Source organism: Ammospiza nelsoni, chromosome 15, assembly GCF_027579445.1.
Source record: "Ammospiza nelsoni isolate bAmmNel1 chromosome 15, bAmmNel1.pri, whole genome shotgun sequence".
NCBI lineage: Eukaryota > Metazoa > Chordata > Aves > Passeriformes > Passerellidae > Ammospiza > Ammospiza nelsoni.
The window spans coordinates 129,540-146,721 of NC_080647.1; the positions used below are offsets into that span (position 1 = coordinate 129,540).

Below are 17,182 nucleotides of genomic sequence, written 5' to 3' on the forward strand. Positions count from 1 at the left end.
AATTAAGGATTAGCCAGCAAATTGCTGGTTCCCTTATTAAAAGAAGCAAAACACTTCAGGAAAACCAATTTATCTATACTTTTAGTAGGTGGTACCTCTAGAACAACATTCAGGTTGTACCTTTAGGACATCAATCAGCTCTGATGAGCCAAAATGGGCTTGTATGACACAGACACAGATACAGAATCATCATGCTAATGCCTCCTTTTAATATTTGCTTTGAGACATTTTGCCAGAATTTAAAACATCATTTCTTGACAACTTGGACTGATCCCAGCTTTGGAACGCTTGCGCCCTTTGCGCCCTCCTCAGAAGATGCAGCTTGCAGCAGCAGTGCTTGTGCAGCCGTGATCTGTGTATTTTCAAGCATGAGATTGAGAGGAAAGTTGTATTGACACCACAAAATGATGAGTTTCCAGCTGAGTTGTCTCCCTGGACTGTTCACTGTGTCTTTACCAAGGATGAGGTAACAGACGGCAGTGACACCACTGGAGGCTGCACCACAGCAGCTGCTGTCACACATTCTGTTATGCAAAGGAAGTGTGAGGGAATTCGAGGCAGTTTGTCCTCATAACTACATCAAAGTGTGCAGAGCAGTTTTACTGAGCATTACCCCTGCTGCACAGAAGCACTCTCTCACTCCCATTGGACTGAGAATAAACTTGGATTTCCTGCTCTGCAGGACTAACCTAGTGCCCTGCTGTAGGCAGATCTGCACAGCAGGGAAAGCTGTACAGACTTCACTGCAAACACTCAGGTAATAAACATTAAAAGCCCTGCAAAAATAAAAGAAGCAATTTAAGACTTAAATTATATTTTTCTTACAAGTTTAAGGCTATCATTATCTGATTTCCAAATATATACCCAATTCCAAATTTTATAAGCAACCAACAGTTTATGTCAAGCCTCTTATGCTCCACTCCAAAATCTAATAACTGTTTGAAAGTGTAGACAAATGTCCCTTAGGTGGTAAGTTTATAAGGGATCACAAAGCAATCTCTGGACAACTACCATAATAGACCTGCCTAGAGAAAATTCTTGAAGCATCAAAGATGTCATTAAGTAGGCTGGATGTTCTTTGTGCAACAGCAAAGGTTACTAGAACTCTATATCCTCAGCAATTTTGTCTGACAGCCTGGTGCCCAGTCAGGGAGCTGATGTTCATCTCTCCCTGCAGGGCTTCACAATCACATCTTTGATTTTATTACCATTCCAGTCTGTATATTTGTTCCTGGTATACTGATTTCCAGAAAACTTCTGTTTATTATTTTTGAGTGGAAAGATCTTTTTGCCCCTGGCAACCAGCCACTGCTGGCTTTGCTGGGGCTGTTCAGCTCAGTTTTCATCTATAACGTGTACACTGATACACGGGGTTTTATAACTCCAGGTTAAGGTTTGCCAAAGAAAACATGAAGAGTGTGCTGCTTCATCCTCTAAATAGAAATACTTTAAAATACAATAGCAATTAAAATTCTGTTTTCAAGTAATGCTGTCTGGGCTACACCGTAAAAACCACTAGATGGCATTAGATGAAGGGCTTTTAAAAGAACTGGGTGAAATTTGTATTTAAAATATTTAAGTATCCACAGACACGGTAGTACTTGCAGACATCATCAACGCAAAAGGAACTGAGTGTTTTGAAGCCAAGCTTCATCCCACTAATACGACGTACGAACCCTTTCCTACGGGAACACAACCGCTGGACACTCTCAGCCAAGAGGGCAGAGAGAAGCAATATGATTCCTTGACATTTAGACTGCCATTTCAATCTAATTTTTCTATTATTGGCTCTACCTTTGCCTCTAGTAGGACATGCGTACACTTCCAGTGCCGAACGGCAGCCAGCCTTGCTCAGCACCGCTGGCAGCAAGCCGCTTCACTGTCCAGTGTTATCGTAGGCGTAATAGGGAAACAGATGCAGCAGGGAGGACTTTCTGTGCTCTAAACTTTTATTTCTCATGTAAGTAAAGCTGCAGTAGACTCCATGCAAAGCCGATCAAGGTACAGCTTCTCGCCCGAAGCAGTCTGGTGCGCCAGAGGCAGCTGCCCCCACGCAGACCCCCTGCCTGTGTATGGTGAAACACAGCTGCAGCCTGAGGGTGAAGTGAAGGGAAAAAAACCAAGGTAAGAGAAAAAGGGGCAGGGCCGCTGTGGCAACGTCCCCCGTCCCACGACGGACGCACTGACACCAGAGGCCCGCCCAGGCCCCGCCCCCTGCATCCGCCCTCCCCAGGAAGGACTTCTCCCTTCGCTTCCCATTGGCTCTGCCGCTCTCCGCATGACCCAACACCGCTCGTTTCATTGGCTACAGCTCGGGGTAAAGAGGCGGGGCAGGCGGAAGGTATGGCGGCGGGTGGGGTATTTCCGGTTTTGTGCGCGCGCGCGCGCGCGCCAGGGCCCGGAACGGTCGTGGCGGCCGCGCGAGGTGCGGGGTTGTCCGCGCGCGCTCCCGCCACCGAGAGGGGCGGAGCGGGCCTGCCTGCCTGCCTCAGACAGCGGCGGAAGGAGCGCTGGTGTCCGAGGCCCAGTGAACGCGGCAGCATGAGCGGCGAGGATGGAAACGAGGAATTCTACCGGCAGCTGCAGCTCCAGCAGCAGTACGAGGCCAAGCCAGCCGAGGGCGAAGGCGAGGGCGAGTCCGACCCCTTTACCTACGTGGACCCGGCGGACGGGGCTGCCTACGAGTGGGACTTGGAGAAGAAGGCCTGGTTCCCCAAGGTAGGTACGGGGGCGCCCCGAGGAAGGGGGCGAAGAAGGAGCGGTTGATGCCGGATCTCGTCCGTACGCAGGCGTCTGCATTCACCCACATCGTGTCTGCTGCCAGTCTCAGCAGCACCAAAACATACCTTTTTAAAGGCAAAACCACGGTGTCGTTTCCGTCTTTGACTGGCTGCGCTGTCGTGAGGAGCTGCGTGTTGGCTATTTGCCTAGGCGGAGAATCTGTAGAATTGTTCGGGCCTGGGATGAAGTCACGGTTATATTTGTGCATGTTGATCAGAGGTGCCTGGGATGTGCTTAGGTCTCTCTCTGTACTCGCTACTACTCACCACTGTAGTCTCACCACAGTAGCTGTGGTGATCTCTTTGTGGGCAGTGTAGAAATTAATTAGTATGTTATGAAGTCTAGATGGAAACAGAGTAGTACTATGTCTCTTTTATTGTTATCTGAGAATTATGTCAGGTAAGAGATGTGTTTTTCCATCTCCTCCAGCTTTAGAAGTACATTTGAAAAATAAGTGTATTTGTCTTAGTGGCATTCCACAGCATGGAAATACATACAGTTTTTAGTTTTTTAAAATTTTGTTAAATGTTTTAACTATGAAATATAGTCTTGCTGTAATAACATGGCTCCTCAAGGGGCGAGTGGACATAGATGTAATATGTTGAGCCAATCTACTGTTTTGCGAGTGAAATAGTAGTTTCCTTATATAACGATGAATGAGAGCAATTACTCAATTTAATATTAAGACGTTTTATGGCATCTACTTGATGGATGTAATGTGCCAATTCTAGTTTGTGACTGTGAATTCATTGCAATCTAGAGAATCTGAGTGAGAGTAAAACCTGTAGTGCCAAGTTTGAATGCGTGTAAACCTAGGAAGGTGTCTGTGGAGCAGATGGCTTATGGAGGGGTAAAAATGTGAAAAATCCAGACTCAGAAAGTGGAGCAATGGAGAAATGAGTATTTCTGGGTTCCTGTGGGATGCTATATCCAGTAACGACAGTAATTTGTAAGAGAGTTCTTGTTTGGCTCCCATTTCTTCCCCTTCTTCTTGCCTCTTTTGGAATGTGTCTCTTCTCAGTAGCATTTGTGCTTCCTAAGTGCTTTTTTTGTCTGTTCCGTCTTGGAGAGGAGATAGCATTAAGGGTTGGATAGGTTAAATAGGAGCAGAAAAGTTCATTAGTGAATATGATGTATAATAGAAGTTGGTGACCTATCCATGACCCACAGTGCTGCACAAAGATTCTTTACCCAGCTGGATGCCATGGAGTTTTTCTGATGATTACTAACAGAATTTTTTATCTAGATAAACTGAGGAGACTGTTGTAACCAGAAGCTGTACTTCTTTCTCCTTGGGCAGTAATGAAATTTTTCATCTGTTTCTTGACAAAAGATACTCTGACTGGTCAAAGTAATTTTTATCCATAGACTGGGATTGCACTGCTGCTCTGCTTTGGGAATACAGTGTCTGCTGAACTTCCACTACGGCAAATTTCAAAGCAGTGCAAAAAGTGAATGATATTATCTGCCAGCATTCCCTAGAAAAAATTGGAGACAGTAAATTATTTAATAGAAGCAATTGCAACCTTGTTTATTATTTAATTATTTTAATTTCAATGGTGCTGTATAGATGAATGCCAACTTTTTTAGTGCTTCACAGACATAGCACAAAATAACATGTGAAATTCATCTGCTGCTTGCATCATTTGCTGTGAAAATACAGACGTTGGCTGTCATCTGCAAGCACAGGGTATCTGTTCGTTTGGTTATTCTATTCCTTTCCATTTCAGTGGCACCAGCCGTTAATTACATGCTCACATGTTCTGTAGTATTGTGTTTCTTTTTCTATAAGCTTAATCACCCTAAACTGTGTGACTGCGTGCGTGTGTAGGTAGGACTGATCTCTGTGATGTGCTCCGCCAGAACTGGATTGAAGTTCCCAGTAAGTGGTTCTGGGACTACTTGTTTCTAGGTATGACAGGAGTTCCAGTGAAGGCCTTTATACGTCTACAAACTGCTTGTAAAAAGACATTTTAAGGTGAAGTAGTGGTAGTGGCCATATGGTAGGATGGTAGTGTTTTATGCAAAAAACATCTTTGTTACGGAGTGACAAAATTTAATAGTCTGTGGTAGATAATTTGCTAAAAGTAAATGGAGGTTTACACTGAGTGCAGTTCCCCCAGAAGCTGAAAAATAATGCTTTTGCAGGTTTAATCACTAATTTACTAATAGGTTCTCTGAAAGTTAATAGTGCTGTTCACCAGCAAGTACAGAAGCTTCTTAATTCTCTGGATCTCATCAACTGTGGCACTAAGGATTCCCTAAGATAGCTAATGTCAAAGATAATGTACCTGATTAGAGCAGTGTCTTCCTTTTTTCACTAAATGTGGTTGTACTTTCTCTTGATGCTGTGTTACATCATACCTGTAAGAGCAGACATTTACATTCTTCATTGACATGTGTGGCAAATCTTGCTTAGCCTAAGAGTTATTTTGTGTTCACCTTTAAAGTTATGGGACTCCGTGGCATCTTGCATTATTCCTGACAAGCCTGTTACTGTCAATTTTGCATTTCTGATTTGTCATAATGAAATTTTAGAGCTCAAACATCAAGCTTCAAATTACTATGGAAGATAAGACATTACATTTTCATCACTGACACTTGAAATTGCTCTCTTACAATAGCTTAGTGGCGCATAGTTTTGTTTCCTTTTGAATACAAATTAAGCAAGTGCAGCAAAGGTCAGAGTCAGATAAGATTTTTCAAAGGTTAAGGCTCAGTTTTGAGAAAAAATATTTCAGAATGACTTCGTAATGTGGAGATGCTAACAAAAGCAGCTATGATGTATCTCTTTGCCTGAGATTGCCAGTGGCTGGAAATACTGTGTATAATTTGTGGTTTTTTTCTTTTGTTTTGGTCCCTAAAGCATAGGCATCGGCGAGTCTTATATTTTATCCAAATATAGTCGCTCTATCTGTTTGTAGGATATAATGTAAAGCCTATTGCCTTGGAAGCAACGTGTTAACATCTCTAGTTAAGTGTAATATTTACTGCCTGTCAACACAAATACATGACATCTCTGGAAATTATTCCATGTAAAGGTAGATGCCTACAAATGTCAGTCATTCATCATCATATGTGGATAAATTGTTGGTTTACTATCAGTATCACTTTAACACTTCACCACGGCCAGGAGCACTTGATTTCTGTCCTTCAGGCAGATCCAACTCACATGGAAAGCAGAAAGCTTCGTTTGAAAAATGGCAGAACCTGTGAAGTGTTTGTGTAAAAACTACATATGCATATGCATGGAATTTGTGTTTTCGTCTAGTTCAGGTAATGCCTGAACTGATTGTTCTTGTTGTGTGTATGGCTTTGCAAAGATCGTTTTAAAATATTATTTTCTATGTTGCCAGATCAGAAAATGACCATCACCTAACTAACTTTAAAATACAAACCTGTACTGAACCTTCTTTGAAATTTTATATTAATTTTCCTAATTTCTTTTCAGATAACAGAAGATTTCCTGGCAACCTATCATGCCAACTATGGTTTCCATGCAGATGAGACAGATACTTCATCTGCTTCTGGTACAGCCACTGAAAGTAAGCAACCAGTAAGTTCTAAGAAATCGGGAACACAACCATCAGCCAATGAGACAAGACAAAAACAAACAGATCCAAAACAAAAATTGGAAAAAAGGAAGCTAGAGCCAGGTAAGTGACAAAGCACTTCCCTCTGCGTAGGCTGTGACCTGTATTGTACTGATGAAAAACTGGCAGTTAATTGTTGTTATCTGGTACAGCAAAGATAAGGTTGTGCTCGTAATTTGCAGAATGGTTCTAAAATTGTGCGGTGCTTCATAAGTATTCTCCGGAATCTGTATATAAAAAGAAAAAAAAGGAGGACATGTTCAGAACTTCTCTGTGAGCAAGCAAAAATTCTCATAAATCTGTTGGAATATAAATGTTTATGCTCCTATGTTTAATGCATTAGCATGACTGAATTAGATTCTTGTATTTAGGGTGGTTTCACGTTGAAGAAGATAGGAACACAAATGTTTATGTGACAGGTAAGAGTGTTTATTTATATACTTTGAGCTAAAGATGGTAAAAGAGAGTCATATATGTCTCTAATATTATCTATTCAATCTGTCACTGCAAGCTGCTTAATGTTATATTTATGACTGAGTAATGTCTTTGTGACCTTTAACTTGCAGATATGGGAAAGAAGTAGAATGGACAGATTCCATGCTTTTATCTGTTAAATGGGGTATTCTCTGAGCTGTGTCAGCCAAGTGACTAATTTATTCTTCTGTAGGAAAAACAGTTTGTGCAGGCTTTTAAGGGATAGGATAATGACAAGTTTATGATGAGACAGTGGATCAACTATATGCATCACTTAATCTATAGTTTTTCTTTGCTCTAATAAATAATTATAAGGTAAGAAGGAGTAAACAGTAAAAAATGTTGGGAAGAGAATGAGAAAGTAACGTGAAAGCTCAAATGAAATTATCTGTGCACTTACTTATTACAGTGTTTTTCTAGTTCTTTTGGATGGTGGGGTGCTTTCTTTAGATGCATACACTTAGGTACACTTGGTGGTTGTGAGCAGTCACAGGAGTGCACATACTTGCATCTTCACAATCATTTTCAAAAAGATTCAAAAATCTTGATGCAGGCCAAACTAGCATGGGACATCCACATAATTTTCTCATGTGTTCTGGTTTTTTCTTATCCTCAATTCAGAGTTCAGTTCTTAAAATCTTAATACATTATCAGCTACTCTTTTTATTGAGTTTGTGAGTGAAGAAAACAGTTGTTTGTTTATAGGTTGTGTTCTTATGCAGTTTTTTTTGTCTCTGATACCTAGAAGTGCAGTGGGACTTGAAGCTTGGCTAGGAGAGTTACATTTGCAGAGGTCTTGTGTCCGCTGCCGTGTGGATGATGTCTGACAAGAAATCTCTAGGTGTGCATGTTAGGGAGCACAGAGATTTTTCTGTGCATTACACCTATTATAAAGTACAAGGATTTGCAGAATACTAGTATGAAGTAATGCTTAGAAGGTAAGGCCGAAGGGCAGTGGTTTTTTCCAGTGTATGTAAATAATTGTCCTTTTTGATATCTTTAGTTTAAATAAATGCTACAGGAAGATTTGTTCTAATGAGGCTTTTTTTAAAATAGACCATCCTTAAGCCTTCTGTTTGAATTTATTTTGCAGGTTTACCTCCAGACATTACGAAAGATGAATTCGTACAAGTCATGTCAAAATGTGGTATCATCATGCGAGATCCTCAGACAGAAGAACACAAGATCAAACTGTACAAAGATAAGGAAGGAAATCTTAAAGGAGATGGCCTCTGTTGTTATCTGAAGGTCAGGGTGCACTGAAATGAAGTTGTCCATCACGCTGAAGGCACATATGGCCATTATGTCAGAATCACATTCAGAAGACTCTTGATAATCTAAAGCACAGTTTAGAATATAGGTGTCTGGTTTAAAGATTTACACAGAAATGCCCATTAAGCTCCTTTGTTTCCTCTTACCCAACCTCATCCTCAGCCTGGAAATGGCCATAGTACCTGCTGAACATGTCTCTACGTGCTCCTGTCTTGGGTGCCAGAGATGATGGACTGAAATGGGAGGATTTTCACCTTTTACTTTGAAAATATGCCACTGTGTAACCAAAAATAGAGAAATAATGAGCCAGGAAGAAACATACTGTAGTCCTGTATTTACAACTTCTAATTGAGAACTGGCTTGGTTCAGAACTGTGCTTTCATTCTTTATTAAGCCTTAAAAGTTTAGGCCGCAGTACTATTTCCTTATGTGCTGCACTTGTGAATAATTTGGAAAGCTGGTGATTGCAAGTGCAGCTGGCTTTAGTTCTGCAAGAAGTACAAGGCAGTACTAAATCAAATGGCTTGTAGTCTGTACTATTTTTGCAATTGTAGTAGTTAGGACCGTGGAGTGCACAAGCATAAATGTTGTCTTCACTCTTAAGGACTTTTAGGAAAACATTAAAAATTACTTAAGAGTCTCAACATCTGCTGTTCTTGGAAAAGTGATACAAGTTTTATAGGAAATCAATTCCCTGAAGCCTTTTTATTCTTGCTTTTAAGTTCATCCGCTTGCTTAGATATTGCAGATTCATGTCTATGACGTATTTGAATGAAATATGCAGCTGTTTTTTGAAGTATTAATCAGTTATAACAGGAGTGAAGAAATACTGGGTTTTGATCAAGAAAACAGTGCCAGCTGTGTGTCAGAAGACAGCATAATGGTTTTCAGTGACAGGGACTTGATTCTTAGCACAGGATACTTAATGACAACTTTTTGGAATACAGTTTGATTTTGCCATGTGCTTTAAAGTTTGTACTGTGCTTTCTCTTCAAATAGAGAGAATCAGTTCAACTTGCTTTGAGGCTTCTGGATGAAGCAGAAATCCGAGGCTATAAATTGCATGTGGAAGTTGCTAAGTTCCAACTGAAGGGGGAGTATGATGCAAGCAAAAAGAAGAAGAAATGTAAAGACTACAAGAAGAAGTTGTCACAGCAGCAGAAGTTTGTATTTTTTATTTCCGTAAAATATTGCTAGGCTTCTAAGTGCTATTAGTAAAGCGATGCTTTCTTTCAAATACAGTGCTAAGTTTTGCAAAGGTTAAAGTCTTGTCTGACAATGAAATAGCTTAACTATTGCACGTTTGAAGGGGGCTAACTCCTAAATTAAGTGTTTATAAGATGAACTTCTTGGCGATTCACGCATTAAATTAATACACAGGGAGCAATGATGCCTTCAGATGTAGAAGAAAATACTACAACTCTGAGGAAGTAAGACTCTCTTCCTCTTCAGTGGATGAGAGTGGCAAGTCCTGCCACAATATCTGGGCTTACTGTTGGAAGGTCATAACACTCTGGCTGCTCACATATATTTAGTGCCATACTGTAGTAGTTGCAAAGGGCAAGAAATGCCTGCTGTTAGGAGGAAATACTAAATTATCTCTGTAAGTTTCCCTAGATGTCTCTCTCTGTTATAAAATATACTGGATTTTGAGTTGTACCTTGATTCATTTTGTCTCTTAAAAATTGTTCTTCTGCATTTTGGAACCAAGAAGATGCAGATTAAAGAAGAAAAAAGTTTGAATATTTTTGGTATTTCAATGAAAGCGACAGTCACTAAGCATTGTAAATAGTAATGCAGAAGTAGTTAAGGGGAGCAAGGCTGCTTGATATCTCATCAGTTAAAGCCAGAAATATATCTGCCCCAAAAATACACTGATGATTCTTGCTGTAAGAAGTCTCCAGTGTGTAGGCAGGTGTATGAAAATTATGAATTTGCATTTGACAGCAATTTGTGTGAATAAAAGGACTGTGTTCCTTTTGAGTTGAATTTACTGGTATAACTATTCTCATTGGGAATCCAAGTTTCCTTCAGCTAAAGTAGCAGGTACAAGAAGAAACTTAAGATTTCCCCACCCCAGTGTATGATCTTGAGATTTAAAAGTGTAAGTAAATGTGTGGGGGTTTTTGTAATAGGATATGAAGTAGGCATTTCTACAAGAAGTTAGATTTGCTGTGAGAAGGCAAAGTCCTAGAACAGATGTGCTGGGTTATGTGACTAGTTTGTGTTAGTGGCTCTGTACTGGGGAACAAAATACATCTTCTGGTAATACCAGTGTAAGAGTTGATGTGTTCTTACATGTTCTTTTAAATAAAAGCAGTTAGATTTTACCTAGGGGAATAGTGGATCTCCTTTTTTCCAGAATAAGTTAGGAAAAAATGGTAAAATACCGACATTTTAATTGCACTTGAAAAAAGCTGGTTCCTTTATCTGAGTTGATATTAGGAAGGAATTAATACTTCATAAATATTTTCTCAGTGTTTTAAAAAATACTTTCAAAAATTATTTGTATTCCTTCTATGAGCCTTTAAGTACCTTACAACCTCAAAGGCTTTGTAGCAGTAGTAAACCTGGGTAATTACTGTATTTTTTAGAAGAATAACTTAACTCTTTTTGTCAAAATATATGTTGATATAGCGCAAGAAATGCAGAATTAATGATTTTTTTTTTCAACAAATACTTGTAGAAACTGAAGAGAGCCGCAACAATATCTTCTTACTGTTGCTTCATTTCATTAGACAGCTGGATTGGAGGCCGGAGAAGAAAGATGGGGCAACTCGAATGCGGCATGAACGCATCGTTATTATCAGGAATATGTTTCACCCCAAGGACTTTGAGGTAGGAAGATGCAGTTTGCTTCTGTAAATTGTGCTGTTAGAAGTTAATATGTCTCAGCTTTCTGCCATACAAATTGTAGCAAAATTCTAAGTGGATGAAAACAAAATTAAGCAAAATTAAATTGCTGTTTGGGAAGGATGTTCTCCTGTGCCAAACATCTGCTTTAAATTCATTCATCTCTCTTCAAAAGCAAGGAGAAAATGTTGATAAGAATGTATTTTTCAAGTTGGGATTTTTCACTATGTGAAAAACCTGTATATCTGACAATACTCTTTTCTGGGATGGAAAGAGGAGTAAACAACAGTAATAGTTAGAATGGAGAAATGAGCACAGAATAGCTTTATTTACAAGTAGTATTTATTAAATGCAAATGAGAGCTGTCTGCCAACTCCTAAGTAGCTTTGAAAATGTAGCATAATAGCACTTAATTTATGGACTTTTAACAGATCAACAGGTGTACCACTGTGATGGATCTAAAATAGAGCTGAGGGAAGTGAATGCTTGTGTTTAATTAAAGCTGTGTAATTGATTTGTAGGAGGACCCTCTAGTGCTAAATGAGATAAGAGAAGATCTGCGGACGGAGTGTGAAAAGTTTGGTCAAGTAAAGAAGGTTCTCATATTTGATGTAGGTATTTTTATATGTTGCATTGGCAGAATTGATGTAATGTGCAAAGATGCAAAATGTTTAGGCTGCTGTAAATATGAGTGGAGCATTCATTTGGGTGTGTTTACTTCATGGAAACTTGACTTAATCTTTTAGTACTTTAAAACTTTTAGAACTTAATGTCTAAGCACCTGTATACTTCAGCCTATGTAAAGGCAGCTAGCACTTTCTAGGAGCTTGGATATATGTTACAAGTTTGAAAGTGTATGGACACATTATTTGTAGCTAAGCTAGCTGAAATAACTTTTGTTTTGTGTTCAAAAATTGTGTTGTGTGTGCCAGTAGAACAACGTATGGTAACTTGAAAACTGGACTTTTCAAACATGATTATGTGTGATCAGAATGGAGCTATATTCTGATGGATTTTATAAGACAATATAAAGGGTATTGGAATGAATGCATTAGTTAGAATATTATTAAATGCAAGTTGCCTGTCCTTACAGAGGCACCCTGATGGTGTTGCTTCTGTGTCATTTAAAGAAGCAACAGAAGCTGATTTGTGCAAGCTGACTCTAAATGGAAGGTGGTTTGGTGGCCGTCAGCTCAGCGCGGAAACATGGGACGGTGTAACGGATTATCAGGTAGCTTTTTGTGGTTCCATTTTATCCAATATGTCTTCCAAACAGTAAACCTCCTTGAATTCTAGGAGTCCTTGGCATTCCTGTCCCCATACCCTTCCCCTGCCTGCGTTATCTTGCTTTTCTGCAAAAGCTGTAGAATCTCTCCAAAAATCATTCTCAATTATTCAACTTAGCAAAAAATTAGAGGACCTGTTTGAGTACTGAAAATGTCATCTTAGAGGATTAGCCACTGGATCACTGTGACTAGTTCACAGTCAGCATGGAGATATTTCTGTAATATAAATACTTGTTTATTTTCATCTGTGTAAATACTCATTTTAACAAGTGTGACTCTAATGATGTGTATAAACACTTCTTTAACAGGTGGAGGAGACTGCAAGAGAAAGGGAAGAAAGGCTCAAGGTGTGGGAGTCATTTTTAGGGGATCCTGATGCAAAGGAGCAGCAAACTACATCTGATTCGCATTCTGCATCAAGTAGTGTTACACTGCCTGAAGGGAAACAGCCTCCAGAGGTTAATGACACACCTAAGGAGGATGCAAATGATGAAACTCATAAAAGGGAGAATAATGGTGGGGGTATTAATGAAGATGGAGCTCCATCCACAGACAGCAGCCTTGCAGGCAGTGATGGAGAAGCTGATACATAACATCTTTAATGCTTTATGAAAGCATGATTTTTAGGGTGATGTTTGAGTGTATCCCTTTATTCAGGGTGACTTCAGGCAATATTCATATGAATATAGGTGTATTAGAATGTCATCAACTGTATGCTTTGAAGTTTTCATTTAATGGGGTTCTAAAATTTTGTATTAATTGGCTGTTCAGGTGAAGTAACTCAAGTTTTCAAGAGCGCCGTAAAACTCATCAGGCTTCTTTTGTTCTAACTATGCTTGTCAGTGTTTCATGATGTGAGTGTGAAATATGTTCCAGCCTTTTAAGTTTATGTAACTATATGTAACTTAGATAATACAAAGCTTTCACAAGATTTGTGGATTGCACTGTTAATTTTTCTGTTAAGTTCCCTTGGAACTCAGTATTTCAATAACTTGTGTCCTGGTATGTTGGATAATTTTATGGAACATGTGCCATGATCCAGATAGGGTGAATGCATTGGATGTGTTGCTATGTATTAGGTGGCAGACGAGTAGTCTCGGGTCATAAGCTTAAAGAAAGTGGCAGACAGTATTGCCACAGCAACCCTAAGGCAAATTGAGTGAAGAGAGGTTATTAAATCAGAGCATTCAACGAGTGAAGTTTTCCTCCCCCTGTTCAGATCTTCTGCTGATGTTAGAGGCTGGAATTATCTCAAGGAGACTAGAAGTGCATGAATACACACATTCTGGGACATAATAACATTGTTTTTACACTCTTCATGGTCTGTATGTAGTAGGTATCAAAATAGGCTTTTGATTTTTTGGTGGCTTTATTAGTTCTTGCTTTTTTATTATTGTAAGAGTTTTTTGTAAACTACATTAGCATGTTCAATGTGAGTTCTCCTCAACATTTTAATTTAGCTCTGTGTGCTCTTCGCATCTTTCATAAAATTTAAGCTTTGGCAGCTCAAACTGCAGTTTATTGTGCAAAAGTTAGAATACTTTAAAATATGCTTTCAAATAATGCTGTTATGTGGAAAAAGCAAACTTCAAAATATTTCCAAAAGCAAGGACTTAGAATATCTTCTAACTTAAGATATTTTAGTAAGTGGCAGACTTTCAAAAATAACTGTGGGGAACTGTTTTGGGCATAGTCATTCTTAATTTAGAATTCCACTGTTTTGATAAGTACGGATAGAAGAACATGATTTAGGCACTAGACAATTCAAAATTCATAGCATGCTGTTTATAGGGATGATCACCAGTACATATTTGCAAGGAGGATTTTTAAATTCATATTGGATTACAAGAAACTATAGATGCTGTGTTTCCATCATGAGGTAATCAGAATACTCTGAAAATGTTATTTTCAAACCTTGTGCTCATAGATTACATACAGATTTTTTTCCTGAATTCTAGATGGTTGTCTAAGTTTATTTTGTTGGGGTTTTTTTAATATATAGTCAGTATGTGTGGGTGGCTATGCCAACAAGAGCATCTAAGTTAACACTGCCATTGTGGTTATAAGTTACTTCTTTTGTGACAAAAATAGCTGTCATAATTGAATTTAGGGGTTAAAAGTCCGGGGGCTCATCATATGCTGATATGACAAATTTCCCATTTTGAATTCATTATAAAGAAGAGATGTAGCTCTTGCCAGCTAAAAAAAGTAAATTTTCTCATCTTTCCAAGTGTGTGGATTGTGTGTTTCAGTAAAGCAGGTGTTTGAAGAATTCAGGGAATCTGGAACACTGCCTGGTTAGTAGCTGCACATAGTGGTGTATTCAGACACATTCCTGGGTCGTGTTGGTTCTGCCTTAGTTATTTTTATTGGTAAGAAGCACCACAGACCTTTGAGAGCTGGAAGTGTTTGCATATGAGGAGTGTAGTTTAGTGTGGTGAGTATTGCTTTCAGTGCTCCTTTTTTCTTCCAGCTTCTGGACTCCAGGCTTTAGATCTCTTTCTCTTGTGTTTTGTTTGCTTTTTTTTTTTTAAGGGATACCAGTTGTGTAACACTACATGGTTAAATCACTTGTTTTACAGTGGAATTACAGCTGATACAAGGAAACTTGTGGAAATATGTGTAATTGTAAAGTTCTATGAATTCTTATCATGGTATCAGATATGAAGAACAAGGATAATTTTAGTATTTGAAATAAGATGTGGAAAAATAAGGAAGTGCTGTATGTTCCTCTCTCCAATTGATGTACAAATTTGACTGGCTTGGTGCAGAAGTTCAATGTGCTCTTAGTCCTTTCATCTTCTCCTTTAGACCTCACACTAAAGTAGAGCACCAACAAAGACTGAGACCAAATGCTTTACTGGCTTTCCTATTAACTAGGATTCTTAAGTAATAAAAGCTCTTTTTCCATGCAAATATGTTGTTCTCAAGTGTGGAATTATACTCAAACTTGTGTTTTCCTTTTGTCTACCTCCATTTTCCCCAGTAAAATGTAAAAATATATTTTTATAAACTATTCATTAAGTTATTGAGGCATTTAGTAGTCCAGGGAGAGGTTAATGCAGCTGTGACTCTTTTCAGCAGATTTTCATTAAAACCAAATTCTTTAGATATTTTCCTTTTTGAAATTATTTATAAAGTTATTTTGAATTTATGAAATTTGTATAAATCAGTCTGAACAAAAGAATTTTCACAGAAGTTAAAATTGCTATTTTGAGCTCTGATTATGAAGTTCTTAAAGTATAGAGCAGTAATGTTTAATCAGAAATTTTAACAAATCTGAACAAGCGGAGTTCCTTTTTAAACTTACGTATTTTTCTTAAAAATCAGCATCATACATAAATTTGTAAGAAATTAAAATCCTAAAGGAATTCTCACTTTATTTTTTCTTTAATTAAAAGTGTTTTCTGTTTACTTTCCTTGCTTATTAGAAGTGAAACAACAACCATTTTGTTCAGTTTCTAAGGTTATTTTTTTAGGTCCCATTCCAGTGTATACTGCATGTTCCTCCATCCCTGTCCTTTTGGTGAGAGGTTCATTTTAAGAGAATCTGTCTCCTTTCCTCTGTATATGATAGAAACAATAACTAACAGCAGACTGAAACAATTTGTAGATGATTATTTTTGCTCAGTTTTGAACTAGAGGAATAGATGTTTCTACTAGTTTTCAGTGTAATAATATGGATGTAAAGCCACTTAAATACAATATGACAGAGTATTAACTAATCCTTCACCATAATTTTGCAGAATCACTTTCTGAGCCATCCAAAATAATTGCTGAGCTTCAGGATAAATTGGTAGTTTGCTTTAAAATCAAATGCTGTTCAGTGGTTTGCAGGAAGGAGTTTTTATGGAGTTACAGGTATTCACCAGACATGACGTGGCTGGAGGAGCATGGCCGATGTAGACACCTGGAGACAAAAAGCCTCAAAATAAAAGGCTTTTTAGAAGGTTATCTCTTTTTTTGCAAGTTCTCAAGTGTTTGTATACTGGTGTAAATAGAGAATTAGTTTCATTTTGCATCAAAATGTTTATCTGTTTCTCCTGCTGGCTTTTAGTATTTTTTAAATTGAATTTCAGTCCCTTGTACAGCTTAGGTTTTGTATAAGGATTGCAATTCACTTAAAATCTTTAATATGTTAAATGCAGTGCATTTTAGCTAAAACACATCCTACACATTATTTAGTTAAGGTTAACCTATTAACAGTTAAAAATAATTATCTTCATTCACTTAAGAAAATTGAAGGTGTTGGATACTTCATAGAAACCCAAACTTGTCTTTCATCAATATTCATACCTGGAATTCTTGAAACTAAACCAAACCAAATATGAAAAAAAACCCATGTATTCCTATGGATTTTAATTGGATTTTAAAATTCTTATTTTTATTTCTGCGTTTGAGAAAACATACTGCAGTATGGTAAATGAATTCTGTGAGTTGTGTATTTGTGTTGATTTGACTTGTGTGTATTGTAGTGCTCATTATAGTTTGACATCTTACTGTCAGAATACTCTGAAAGTTCTGTAAAATATTTATAGAATATGAAATCTTTTGCAGCAAGCTGGTTTTTTGCTCGTTCTGTAATATGAAAAGTATATTGTTAGATTAAACTTTTCAGTAACTAAACTCAGAATTTTTTCTGACAGGTGATTTTCTTTCAATAAATTAATCATTTCCATTTATACTTTAAAAAAGCAACATTACAAAGCAAAGTGCTATTTGAATAATGTCTAGACTTGTGACAGCATCTGAGAATACCCTTCGTTTGATTTGTTTCTTAAAGGGGTTGTGTTTTATACTACCTTTTTAATAAACAAACTCATGAACAGAACAAGTCTCTGCTGATTAGTTTCAAGGTAACATATTTGTCTTTTTTTTCTCAGTGGAAGATACCATAGCATTTGGTGTACAGGAACTTCAGTT

General features: G+C 38.0%; 1 protein-coding gene across 2 annotated transcripts; it reads left to right on the plus strand.

Annotated features, from left to right (window-relative positions):
* Positions 1-32: 32 nt before the first annotated feature.
* HTATSF1 (HIV-1 Tat specific factor 1) lies at positions 33-17,093 on the plus strand. 2 transcript variants are annotated; one of them, XM_059482647.1, is made up of 9 exons: positions 35-2,718; positions 6,233-6,437; positions 6,746-6,793; positions 7,942-8,096; positions 9,120-9,283; positions 10,859-10,958; positions 11,495-11,584; positions 12,067-12,204; positions 12,568-17,093. In XM_059482647.1, exons 1-9 carry the CDS (start codon positions 2,344-2,346, stop codon positions 12,850-12,852), a joined length of 1,560 nt encoding a protein of 519 aa, XP_059338630.1. In that variant the 5' UTR covers positions 35-2,343; the 3' UTR covers positions 12,853-17,093. The 2 variants fall into 2 exon arrangements, with proteins under 2 accessions (XP_059338631.1, XP_059338630.1); XM_059482648.1 differs by lacking the exon at positions 6,746-6,793 and having other exon boundaries at positions 33-2,718.
* Positions 17,094-17,182: the final 89 nt, after the last annotated feature.